Source organism: Lissotriton helveticus, chromosome 3_2, assembly GCF_964261635.1.
Source record: "Lissotriton helveticus chromosome 3_2, aLisHel1.1, whole genome shotgun sequence".
In the NCBI taxonomy this organism is placed as follows: Eukaryota; Metazoa; Chordata; class Amphibia; order Caudata; family Salamandridae; genus Lissotriton; species Lissotriton helveticus.
Window position 1 is genome coordinate 22,473,222 of NC_136062.1, and position 12,463 is coordinate 22,485,684.

General features: G+C 46.3%; 1 protein-coding gene across 2 annotated transcripts in view; it reads right to left on the bottom strand.

Annotated features, from left to right (window-relative positions):
- The window catches only part of USP50 (ubiquitin specific peptidase 50), a 295,365-nt gene that overhangs the window by 94,864 nt on the left and 188,038 nt on the right, over positions 1 to 12,463 (bottom strand). For both annotated transcript variants that reach the window (XM_078684588.1, XM_078684586.1), the window contains one exon: positions 11,783 to 11,925. In XM_078684588.1, the coding sequence (XP_078540714.1) occupies positions 11,783 to 11,925 (143 nt within the window). The remainder of the gene's footprint in view (positions 1 to 11,782; positions 11,926 to 12,463) is intronic.

Here is a 12,463-nt window from a genome sequence, read left to right on the forward strand (position 1 = left end):
GCACGTCACCAATTCTAGTAGGCACTATATTTTAAGAGTTTTGCCCCCACATGCATCAACCTATTTAGGAAGTGCAAACGGTGCAAATCGGTAAATTCGTCCGTTTGCACTTCCTAAATACGTTTTTGGGATGCATCAAACAGAGTGTCAAAATTCGCTATTTTTTGCATTTCTTAAAAATGCAAATGCAATTAAAGAATCGCATTTGTGCGATTCCTTAAATGCAATGCATCATTTTTTTAAAAATTGCGAATTTTTAAATTGGAAGTGCAAATTAACACGAGGTTGACCCTCGTGTTAATTTGCGAAAATTTTAAAAAAAGCAAAAAAATGCATTTTTTAAACTTGCATGTTACAGACACACATGTCCTTAGGACATGTGTGTGTGAAACATGCACTTGAAAATACATTTCAGGGGTGCAGGGGGGGGTCCTTTGGACCCCCCTCTGCACCCTTGAAATGCATCAACAAATTGCGAGTGCAAAAAAAAAAATATGCAAAACGGCATTGATTCCTATGGGCCTCTAGGCCCATAGGAATCAATGTAATGCCATTCCTTAATTGCGATTCGCAATTAAGGAATCGCAATTTCCGAAAATTAAGAATTGGTCTGGAGAAGCACAAACTCTGGATTTGAATACATTTCTATCCAAATGAAGTCTTTTTAGGAATATCTGGAGAATGAAAGACTGGGGAAAAACATAACTCTAACCTATGCAATGCAGTATGTATGTAGCTCTTCGATGGCAGTTCATAGATCACTGTGCTATATTAGGGTTGTAACTGATGAATAAAAGGATCTCTGTGACAAAGGCAGTAAACTACTGAACGAGTCACATAAAATATAGTTAGGGGATTTGAGTAACACACATTTTTTGCAGTTGACGCTCTGCGCTACTTCATCACGAGTGGACAAAATTCCGAAGTCTCTCCACCAGGGACATTGTTCACCAGAGTTATCTTAACATTTTTTTTTTAGTTCTTTTTATTGAGTTATGACAAAACATACATTCCCTGCCAACAGTGGCAGTGCACTTATAAAGAACATGAGATGTCAGCAGTATAATCGCATATAAATCCACAGTTATTACAACAGTTCACTCAAACGTTGAAGAGTGACCATCATGTAAATGTAAATGTAGTTGAGCTTATATAGCGCACAGCTACCCGCAGTGGGTTTCCCGGCGCTTGCTTAGGGAACCCGTCCTGGTATTCCCCTGTGAGATAGCAGGGTATCCACAAGGTGAAAGTCAGGCATCCCGCCGCGAGGGGCCGTTGTGGAGATTAAGCAAGCTATTGCCCAGAGTCGCAGAGTGTGAACCCGTGAGTCGAGGAGGCACCGGGGCGAGAATTATCGAGTCCGTGGAATTTTTAGCCCAAGACCCGCCGAGCCAGGGAATTGAACCCTGGTCCAGGACCGATCTCAGCTTCCGGGTCTGCTGCCTCTAACCCCTGAGCCACACTTCTCCCACCATTTACATCATCACCTTCAGGTGTTGTAATAGCAAGAAACTGTTCCAGTGGGCCCCAAATGTCCTTTGGCCTAGACGTTACAGGCAGCTCCTCAGCATACGTTGCTAGATTCTCTTTACAATAAACCATATCTTTCATCCACCCCTCTAATTTTGGACCATGTGAACAAAATGCGGCGCTTCGCTAACAGAAGCGCAACTCTGACAAATCTACCCAGGATGCCCTTGAGATGTGTTACCTGTTGTAGCAAGCATACTAGAGGCGTGCAGGGCAGCAACGTGCCCATCATGGTGTGTAACCGGGCCAACACTCCCTCACAGTATGTGAACACAGGGCCACAGCTCCAGGCTAGGTGTAGAAAGTCTGCATGTGGTTGACTACATTGCTTGCAGCGATCCGAATCCCTGAGGCCCATTCTATGTAACTTTGAAGGGGAATGATATGTCTGGTGTAGGAATATAAAATGCATAATGCGTAAATTCCTGTTGGGGGTAAGACGGCCTGTCAATTGGCATATTCACTCCCAGTCGCCCCATCTATCTGTGGGTCTAAGATTTCATTCCATTTATTTTAACTTTTGTCAGGCCCCCTACTCGTCTCTTCCTGAACCGCTCTGTATAGTCTGGTAATTAGCTTTTTCCACGTCGGTAGCACCAAAAGTAACTGCAGAGACTGGAGTGTCGGGGGCTCAGCAGGAAAGTCAGGGTAGTGATCTTGTACAGCCCGCTTAAGGCAGTAACAGGTATATTGAAATAGGGAGGTAGGGTTTTGTATATGTTCCAGGTCGCTGTGTGTGAGATACTGCCCATTGGGATATAGGTCGCCCATCTGAGCAATGCCCGCTTCTTTGAGAGATTTTAGAGACCCTGCCTCCTGAGTGACCGACAAGGCGGCATGATGGGCCAGAGGAAGCGCGGGTGCATACAGTGGCAATTTGCGTGCTCGGTAACCTATCGCCTGCCATGCCGCCACTGTCACATCTATCGAGTTAATTTCAGTCTTTGGCGTGTGCCTGTTCGTATGTGTCAGTACGCTGTCAAGTGGGGTTGGGTAGGTGTCCCCATCTTCCACCGCCACATGTGGCGTAAAGGCGTGTGGCCGGACCCCGTAATATGCATACTGCGCTTGAGCACAAAGATAATACACATAAACATCTGGCGCTGTAAAGCCGCCTTTATCATATGGAAGCGTCAGCATTTGCCAGCTGATTCTCGGCTGCCCCATGCCCATCAGCAGAAGGGTTCCAGTGTTTGAAAAAATTGTTGAGTTAGTGTAATTGGTATATTGCTAAAAAGATACAGAAAGCTGGGTAGTACCACCATCTTTATCACGGCAATGCGGTTAGCCAGCGATAAGGAAAGGTGCATTCATCTATTCACTTGTTGCTCCAGCATGTCGTGTGCCTGACCATAATTCTTCCTGACTACTACTTCGGGATCACGGTGTACCCAGACACCTAGATATTTAATTGGATCCATCATCCATTCTAGGGGGTAGTCCAGGGAAGGCTGAGATGTGATCGTAGTCAGTGGTATGATGACTGACTTTTCCCAATTGACCGCGAGACCAGAAAATAGACCAAACTTGATGTATTCACGAAGAACAGGGGACAGGTGTTTTTGAGGCTCTCTTATAAACAGGACCATGTTATCCGCATACATTGAGATGCCGACTGGCCGGTGCTTGAAATTGAGGGCAGATGCTCTGTGCCTTTGTCGGATCTTACATGCAAGCGGTTTGAGCACTGGGGCAAATAGGAGAGGGGATTGGGGGCAACCCTGTCTGGTGCCACACTGTATCTGCAGTGGTACGGAGGTCTGGCCACCCACCCGCACCCAGGCTGTCGTGTCTGTGTATAGGATCTTGATCCACTGCAGTATAACACTGGGGAAGCCCATCTTGCGCAATATGTGAAACATGTACCCCCACTCTATAGAGTCAAATGCCTTGGCCGCGTTCAAGCATGATAGCGGCTGCAGGCAATTTTGGATTAAGGACATTGAACATGGAAAAGATAGCGTGCAATTTGTGGGAGGTGGATCTTTCCGGTATAAATCCAGATTGATCCATAAGCACGAGGAGGGGCATTAAAGGTTGAATCTTTGTAGCTAATATTTTTGCCAATATTTTTGCGTCTAGGTTGATTAATGATAGGGGTCGGTAAGAGTCAACTGAGGCAGGGGGTTTGTCTTTCTTGAGAAGCGTGATGTTTATGGCTTGTCGAAGCGAAGGGGGTAGGCTTCCAGATTCATGTGCTTCTGCATACATTTCCAAAAGATGGGGCACCAGAAGGTCCACGTATGCTTTATAAAATTCTGCTGTCAAGCCATCTGGCCCTGGGGCCTTACCATTAGGAAGGGAGAGGATGGCATCTTTAACATCCGTTTCATCTATGGAAAGGGATAAGTACTTACGATGCATATCCGACAACCACGCACAGGCAATAGCTGATAGGTATTCTGCCATGACGTTCCCGTCTGCACTGCCTCGTGTGGTATATAATGCCTCGTAGTATTGCCTGAACTGTTCTACAATAGCTTGTGGAGTGAAATGTTCTGAACCATTGCTGTCAACAATCTTATCAATCTGATTATGATGTTCACGGAACAGTAGTTTGACGGTGAAGGCCCTGCCCGGTCTTCCCCCTTCACCAAATGCCCTGGCCACGTGTCTCCTCCCTTTACAGGGGGCTTCTGTTTCTGCTAACTTGTCATATTCTTGCAGTAGTTCTCTGATGTTGGCGAGTAATGAATTAGATGGTGCCACCCAGTACTCTTTTTCCAGCCCCTCCAGCGTTGTCTCTGTTTTGGAGAGTTGCCCCCGTACGTCCTTCAATATGCCCGATGAAGTGCCTATACAGACACCTCGCATCATCACCTTGAATGCTTCCCAGAGGGATGCCTGACTGTCCACAGTGCCAGCGTTCTCGTAAAAATAATGGACTATGGCCACCGTGATAGCTTCATTAAAAATGGGATCGAGCAGTGCTTCAGCACGTAAGCGCCAAGTGAGTGGGCGATGGGGATTAGTGGGGATATGTAATTGCAATAGAACAGGATTATGATCTGACAATGTGCGGGGTAGTGTATGTGTGTGAACGACTCAGCTGTTTGCGTTTTCATTAAGCAACCAGTAGTCCAACCGCGACCAACTATTGTGGGCAGGTGTAATATGTGTGCCTTCCTGAGCTTGCCTGTCCCGCAACCTCCAGACATCAATCAGACCTAGCTCCAACATGGCTTCCCGGATTCACTGGGCAACCTTAAGTGTACAAGCCCCTGACGGATTAGACTTGTCTACTTGTGGGTCCAGGTGCGTGTTCAGGTCCCCACCCCATAGCACTGCGGTCTCGGGCCAAGATCGCAGAACAGTCAGCATTTGTACAAAAGGTGCGGGATCATCAACCACTGGTCCATACATGTTAATGATGGTGAGATTGGTCATCCCCAGTTTGCCCTGAACCATGGTGCAACGGCCCTCTGCATCTGTATGAGTGTGCGTGGGGTAGAATGGGATACCTCTCTTAATCAAAATAAGCACGCCAAGTGCATAAGAAGAATAGGATGATACCAGTCGAAACCCTGACCATCTATGTGCAACTTTGCAGTCTGTGCGGTTATTCAGGTGGGTCTCTTGCAATTATGCAATCTGTACATTATGCCTGTCTAGGTATGACAACACCTGTCGTGTTTTTTTCAGGGATTTAAGGCCACGAATATTCCATGTCATGCACCGGTAGTCCTCACCCATTATCCAATGTGAAAGATCCTGCTATGTATCGTGAATGTGTCCACCAGTACCCGCTGAACAACATCTCTGCCATTTTCACCGCATCAAACACTCTGATCACACAAATGACAGTCTCTGGAACCCACATCCCACTCCCTCCCCCCTCCCACTTCAGCAACCCAATCTTGCCAAAGGCACAACCCATTAACATAACAAATCTTAAGAACGAGGCTGTAGTAGTGGGGTACACCCAATAGGGGACGTTGCGGCTACAACCACTCCCTAGAAAAAAACAGGAAGGGGCCGCCTTAGGAGTAGTGACACTCCCACCCACAAGCCCACCAAACTAGCACAAGTAACTTTGTAACTTTGCAGTGCTGTACCTAGATGTTAACAACATGAAACTAAATTGCATTCAATAAACACATCCCAATTTTAGTTGCAAGTCTCAATCAGGGAAAACAGTGACATATGCTAATAGAGACGCTGACCCTATGACATGTATGCAGTTAACGTAAGAAAAGGATATAGAGTGGAAAATATTAATTGCATCAGTCACTCACCAATGTCAGATGTCTGCGTGGAGGATCTCTGGTTTCTTCGTAGTTGTTTGGCGTGATCCATGGCAAGCTTCGGTTTCGAAAATATCTTGGCCTCCCGATCTGTACCTATGCGAAGCAGGGCTGGGTACAGCATAGCGTACGTGATTTGTTCTTTCATGAGAAGTTTTTTAATGCCTTGGAATTCCTTTCGGGCCGCCTGCAATGTGGCTGTAAAATCCGGGGAAAAGGACAGGACGTTTCCTTGATGATTGATGGTGCCCTTTTGCCGGGTAATGCATAGTATAGTGTCTCAGTCCCTAAAGTTTAAAAGTGTCGCAATAATGGGTCGAGGTGGAGCTCCAGGTTTTGGGCGTGGCGCCAGGGACCTGTGCGCGCGTTCAATAGCGAACATGGCAGAGAGGCTCTCAGCTCCACATATGTCTCTGATCATTGATTCTATGAAGTCTTCCAGCCGCCCCACATTTGTGGATTCCGGTAGACCTAAAATATGCACATTATTGCGCCGTGAGCGCGCTTCAATGTCGTCATTTTTAGCCTGGATCACCGCCAGGAGCTGTGTGATGTCGTTGGTTTTTGCCGCGACCTGCTGTAAGCCGTCCTCGGCGTCCGAAATACGTTGCTCAGCCTCGCCGAGTCGCGTTGCTTGTTTGTTCAGCTTTGCGGACATGTAGTCGATCCGGCCGTTAAGAGCTTCTATCTTCGCATCTATAGATTGTAGGCTGGTCTGGATGGCGGAGAGGGTTGTCTCTAGGGCGGACGGGGCCTGCGCCTTAGAGTCCAGCTCGGAGTCTGAAGCTGCATTTTGCGATGATTTACCCCCTTTACGCAGTTCAAAGGTAAGTCTCGGTTGATTTTTCTCTGGTTTGCCCATGGCTGTGGATGTGTCTGTGCAGGGCAGTGACCGGAGGCATGAAGTGTATCTCCTAGTGCGAAGCTGGCTGCCACCTGAGTGGGCCCGGTAGACAGCAAGCTGTGGCAGGCGGTGAGTCAGCTATGCGGAGTCCACAGTCTCTGTTAGTGTCCTTGCAAAATTGCGGCGCCACGAAGTACATCTCCTAGTAAATAGATGGCTGCTACCTGAGTGGGCCTGGTAGACAGCAAGCTGTGGCAGGAGGTGGTTCAACTGTGCAGGGTCTGCACTCTTTGTGGCAGGTCGGGTGCGTGTACTCGTCAATATGCTAATTGTACAAGGACAGCCACAACTGGATTACAATACGGTCAGAGCGCTCTGCGAGGAGAACGGACCAGGCGTGCTTCTTTTCGCTGTTTTTCGGCGCCAATCGTCCGCAGCGCCACCAGGCAATAACTACGTCAACAGCAGTCGGATGGCGCTGCCCATCAAAAGCGCCTCACGCCACGTATGGATGACTGCCGGTCGGGCAGCGCAGTGCGATGTAGACACTGGCATGCCAGGGCCTATCCCACCGGGGCAGACCGGCGGCTCGCGTAGGTGCAGTGCCCCGCGACTGTAGCGTTGGCCACAGGGACTCACCTCAGGGTTGGTGGCTCCTGCGTCTCAAAAATGCAGGGAACCTCAGTGCTGGTCCGGCAGTCAGCATACCTCTCTTCCAGTGCCGCCTCACAGTGCGCGCTCCAATCGATGTTTTGGCGCCTCCACGGGTAATTCACGCCGAGCCCGTCTCGCAGCCAGCAGCAGCCCGGAGGACGGCCTCGTCCACCGTCTTTGGGTCCAGGAAGCTCTCCTCTCACCAACAGTGGCAAATTTCAGCAGCCTGCCGTAAGGGATACAATATCTGCAGTGTTGTGGGCTTTCAGGGAGCAGGGTGTTGTAGGTTAGTCAAGGCAGCCGGCAGAGCAGCACTACGATTCGGCCATCTTGTCCTGCGCCAGGCCACGCCCGTCTCCGAGTTATCCTAACATTATTTATGTCGCTTCAAAACAGCTAAACACAAGGAACTCTGCAGGAGGTGCTTTTTAAACCTGTGTTATTTCTAAACATAGCACCCTCCGAGGTCAGCACCAGGAGCAGGTTCACCAGTCTTGCCACCCTAGACCCGGCCCTGAACGGGAACCAAGACCACCTCCCCCCCACCCAGCAACAAGTGATACTTAATGGCGTGACACCAACTTCTGGCAAAGTAGATCAGTATATAGATTTTATTATTTTGTTTAACTTTTTGAGGAGGCTAAAAACTCTTCCAAACTCTGATCTATCTTATCTATACCTACATTTGAGCAGAATGTAATGTGCTATTTTTTACCAGTAATGAGTGTGTGGAGGGTTCATGAGAGATGAAGCCTCGCAACCCCGTCAGACTCTATATTCATGTCATGATTTTACAGTTGAACACTCTGATCAACTTCTGAAAAGTGACTGTGAAAACCATTAAGGTAATCTATATCGACAATGGGATTCCTGTTTACATTTCACATGTTTATTCTATCTTGCATTCCTTAAGAGTGTTTGTTTTTAGGTCGAGCCTGAGCAGCGCATGAGCTGCTCTGCGAGGCATGCTGTATTGGAGGAAGCCCGCCCACTCTCTTCACATATTTATCATTGGATTGTGTCATTGTCCTTCGTAAATGCTGGCTTCTGATTTGTAAATAGGCTTGTTAGTTCCTCCTTAGTTCCGCCTTGTCTTCATTTGTAACCTCCCATGAGGACACCCCCTTTTACATGTGTTGTTGCTCGCTAGGCTTGAATTGCAGCCTCTGAGCACTATTTAGTTTAATGGTTTCCGCATGCCTGCTGTTGCAGGCAGGACAAGCTTGCAGTATCTTTATTAATTCTTTTTTTACATAGCACGGCACGCCACGCTGATAGTGCCGGCTATGCCTTTGCTTTACTTGCCGCACCAAACGCAGCCGCATATTTTTTTTTTAAAAACAATGTATTTATTTTTACATTGCCCCATGCCGCAATTGCACTTGAATGTCGCTGCACCCTTTTCCTTAAAAGAGCCAAATCTAAGGAAAGGGGTGCGGCCGCCATTAAAGTAAAAGCGTGGCATGGGGCGCTTTTACAAAAAAAAGCATTTGCTTGTCAACTTGACAAACAAATACTTTTTTTTGTAAAGGTGCCATACTGCTCTTTCACGTTAATGTCGGCCATGTCCTTTTCTTTAAACTCGGCTTGTCTAAAGAAATGGGCGCGGGCGATAATAAAGTTAAAGCGCCACAGGGTGTTTTTTCCTACTACCATTTGTAATGCAATAGGTGTTGTATTTACGAAACTCACGTAAATGCGAGACCTATTGCATTGCAAATACTTGTCTGGAAAGTCATACCTTTGGTTTCTGTTTCACTTATTTTCAGGCAACACAGGTCACAGTGGCGTTGTAGTGTGTTAGGCCCAGAGACATTTAAAGGCATGGGCAAAGTGGGCTCTGGCCCAGGGCCCCCACCTTTCAGGGGACCCCTTATAGAGCCAGCAGTGTTCTGCAGAGAGTCTTGCCTTGATGACCATGAATAATCCTTAAACGGAGTGTTGCAAATAGCGTTTTTCTTTCATTTATTTGTAATCTGGCTAATGTGTGAGAGTCTATTATACTCATTTTGCAGACAAATGTTGTTTTTGTTTCATGCAACATCCATAAAACATGTTTCTTCTAAATCCAAACGGGATCTCACATATGAGAAATGGGAGGATGTCACAGTGATTATTTTCAGTAGTATTAGCGAGCTTCTACTGGGTTACAATATTGAAAACATACATCACTATCCCTGAATAATAACTATAAACAAATTTAGATTTTGAACCAGTATGTCTTTGCGCTGTTAAGTTGTCCTGTGATTGTCGAGGAGACCAATTTGACTTTTATGACCGATCTCTCTCTCTTTAATTTATATCAGTCTGGATTCTTGTGTTTAGGATAGCCCAGGACAATTTATCCAGGTTACTGCTTACATATACCAATGTATTTATTGGAGTTATCATGATAAACCTACCCGACTTCGTGTTGTCAATTAGATCGAGCTGAATATCACGTTTAAGACTTTTATCACTGCCAACTGTACTCTGGAGGTGCTATATTTGAGCATTTTCAATTATTGGTGCATTGAACACTGAGGGGCCAATTGTTCCTACTTATTCAGCACTAGGTTCTGAGTGAGAGGTCCCACCACCAGCTGCTCAGAGATGCTATGAGTAAAAGGGTGGGGGAAAGGGTGTTAAGTAAAAAATGTGATACAACTTACCTTCTGTCCATGTTGCCGTGTCCTCCTTGTCTGTTCTCTCGACTCCTTCCTCTGGCCGGAACAGGAAGGACCCAGGAAGCACCCAGGCTCCCCTGAGCCAATCACAACGCTGCAATGCAGCGTTGTGATTGGTCTGAGCGCATGGTTCGGCGCTCAGACTGGGATTGGGGGCCTAGGCATGTTCTTCACCCAGGCTGTAATGCAGCCTGGGTGGAGAACATGCTATGTGCGCATGAATGTTTGGCCGGCCCGAGACGGCCGGACAAACATTCATGTGAACATAGAGAGTGAAAACTACCCCTCCCCTCATCTGCTCTTTCAGCAGAGCAGGCCCACCCGCCTCCCATAGCTGCCTCACCCACAAGAAAAAATAAAATTATAATAACACTGAGTTATTATCATCTTAATTATTCTTACACTGCTGAAAAGCAGTGGGTCAACGCTGCTCCGCCTTAGTGGAGGAGCCGCCACTGCTGTGTATGTTTTAGTATAGCCTGGTAAACTACATTCTAAATCTAGGCCCGGATTTACAATGTTTTGCATCGGTTTTGCCTTACTTTCCTAATGCAAGACTGATGTAAAGTGTTAAGATGGGATTTACAAACCAATGATTGTAACCCAAAGTAAGGCAAAGTTGTGCAAATGCACCGCCTTGCATTCTTTGCTTCAAGGAGGCGTTCCACTGCTGGTGCATGGATGTTCCCATGCAACCACCCATGAGGTTGCCAAAAATCCTTATCTATAGAGAATTGTAGACAGGGATTTAGGCCAAAATACTGTGCCACATGCAGGCAGGTGTTACGAGGAGAAATGTTCTAATTTCCCCACATTGTACAGCACACATACAAAGTTAGAAAAGACCCTTTCCAGGTCAAATAGTATGCATCGGATAGCTCAGCCTCCCTTGCCGTATAGCGCAAGGATGTCTGCAATGGTGCATAGTTGCTTAAAGTGCACCAAAGCAGGGATAGAGGAGAGCAGAACCACATCTTGGTAGATGTGGTGCTGTTCTACAGCCACCCTTGCCGTATAGTGCAAGGGTGTCTGTCTGCATTGGTGCATAGCTGCTTAAAGTGCACCAAAGCATGGAAAGAGGAGAACAGAACCACATCTTGGTAGAAGTGGTGCTGTTTTACTCTCTCCCATTCACAGATCGCAGTGTATCAACTTTACTTGCTGCCCTGTGTTGCGTGACTTGTACGTAAACCTGGGCCCTAGGCTGTCAGACATGCTGCTTGTCAAAGGTCCCCACTACACAGTAATGTATACTGTATGAGCTGTTATTACTGTGGTAGGTTTTAATAGAGTTTCATTAAAACTTGTTTTCTGTAATAGAAATGACCATATTTTTCAGTGTGTTTTACTTCCCCTCACGTTTTACTTAAATTATCAGATCCCTAACGCTAGCGTAACCTTTGAGTGGTGGACGAGCTGGTCTCCCAGCCAGAACCTTCCTTTTCTTCCAACACATCTTTCTGTTTGTGCAAAGCAAATTCGGTAATTTCTTTAAATTGGATCGAAACGATGCACAACATTTCTAAAAGTTAGTTTTAAATTTCCCCTAAATTATCTGGAAATCATGTCACCCTCAAACACTGTAGTACTTAACTCAGCTTTATAACCTTGTGCAGTATGTCAGTTTGAGAGCATTTAACCTGTCTCAGCTGATGACACTGAAGTGCCCAACATCTTCATACAAAATGCCACCCACATTATATACAGGCATGATATATTTAAACACAATTTCTCGTATGACTGAGTCAGGCGAGGCTCTGAATTAAAGCTACCTAGAGGCACACACACACACATATGGGAATCCAATCCAATACAAATGACTTAAACAAACCTAGAAGATATACCTTTTTAAATGAAATATTAGAATCCTCGGAGCTTTCAGCAGAGTGGTCTTAGCTTGTGCATCCTGGTAGCTGTCACAATATGAACAATGGACTGTGTTGTTCCACGATAAAATGTCTTGCCCAAAGAAGTTATTTAGACAGTCCTGTTAAGTAAAATTGCGTACAATTACACATCTTTATGAAACACTATACGACACAGTAAAATTAGCACTTCAAAATATATCTATCCTTACAAAAATGCAACAATTAACAACAAGGTCGTTTTCTGGAAACATCTCAGCCCTACGTAACCAATGAACTATAAAGGAGTTGCACATTTAAGAACAGTGTAACGAGACAGCAGGTGGGTAGCAGTGTTTTGGGAGCGTGCAAATCTCCCTCCAGCTTCAGCTCAGGCCTTCTCTCGAGAGAAGAATGAGTTCCTGTTACCATGACGTTGTGCGATAGTATTGCTAACCATTTCCAGTAAAAGTGGAACACATTTATTGTGACATCTACTATCCTAGAGCCAATTCATCTGGAGTCTTTTCCCAAGCCAGTTATCAACCGGTGATGACAGTTCATCATCCACAGCCTACTCTCTCCAGATGTGCTCCTCTCTCCTCTATCCAGGTTATAGATCCTACCCTCTCAGCCAAGTAGGGCTCTCCTGTGGACCCATGCCTATTTATCTGTTTTGAA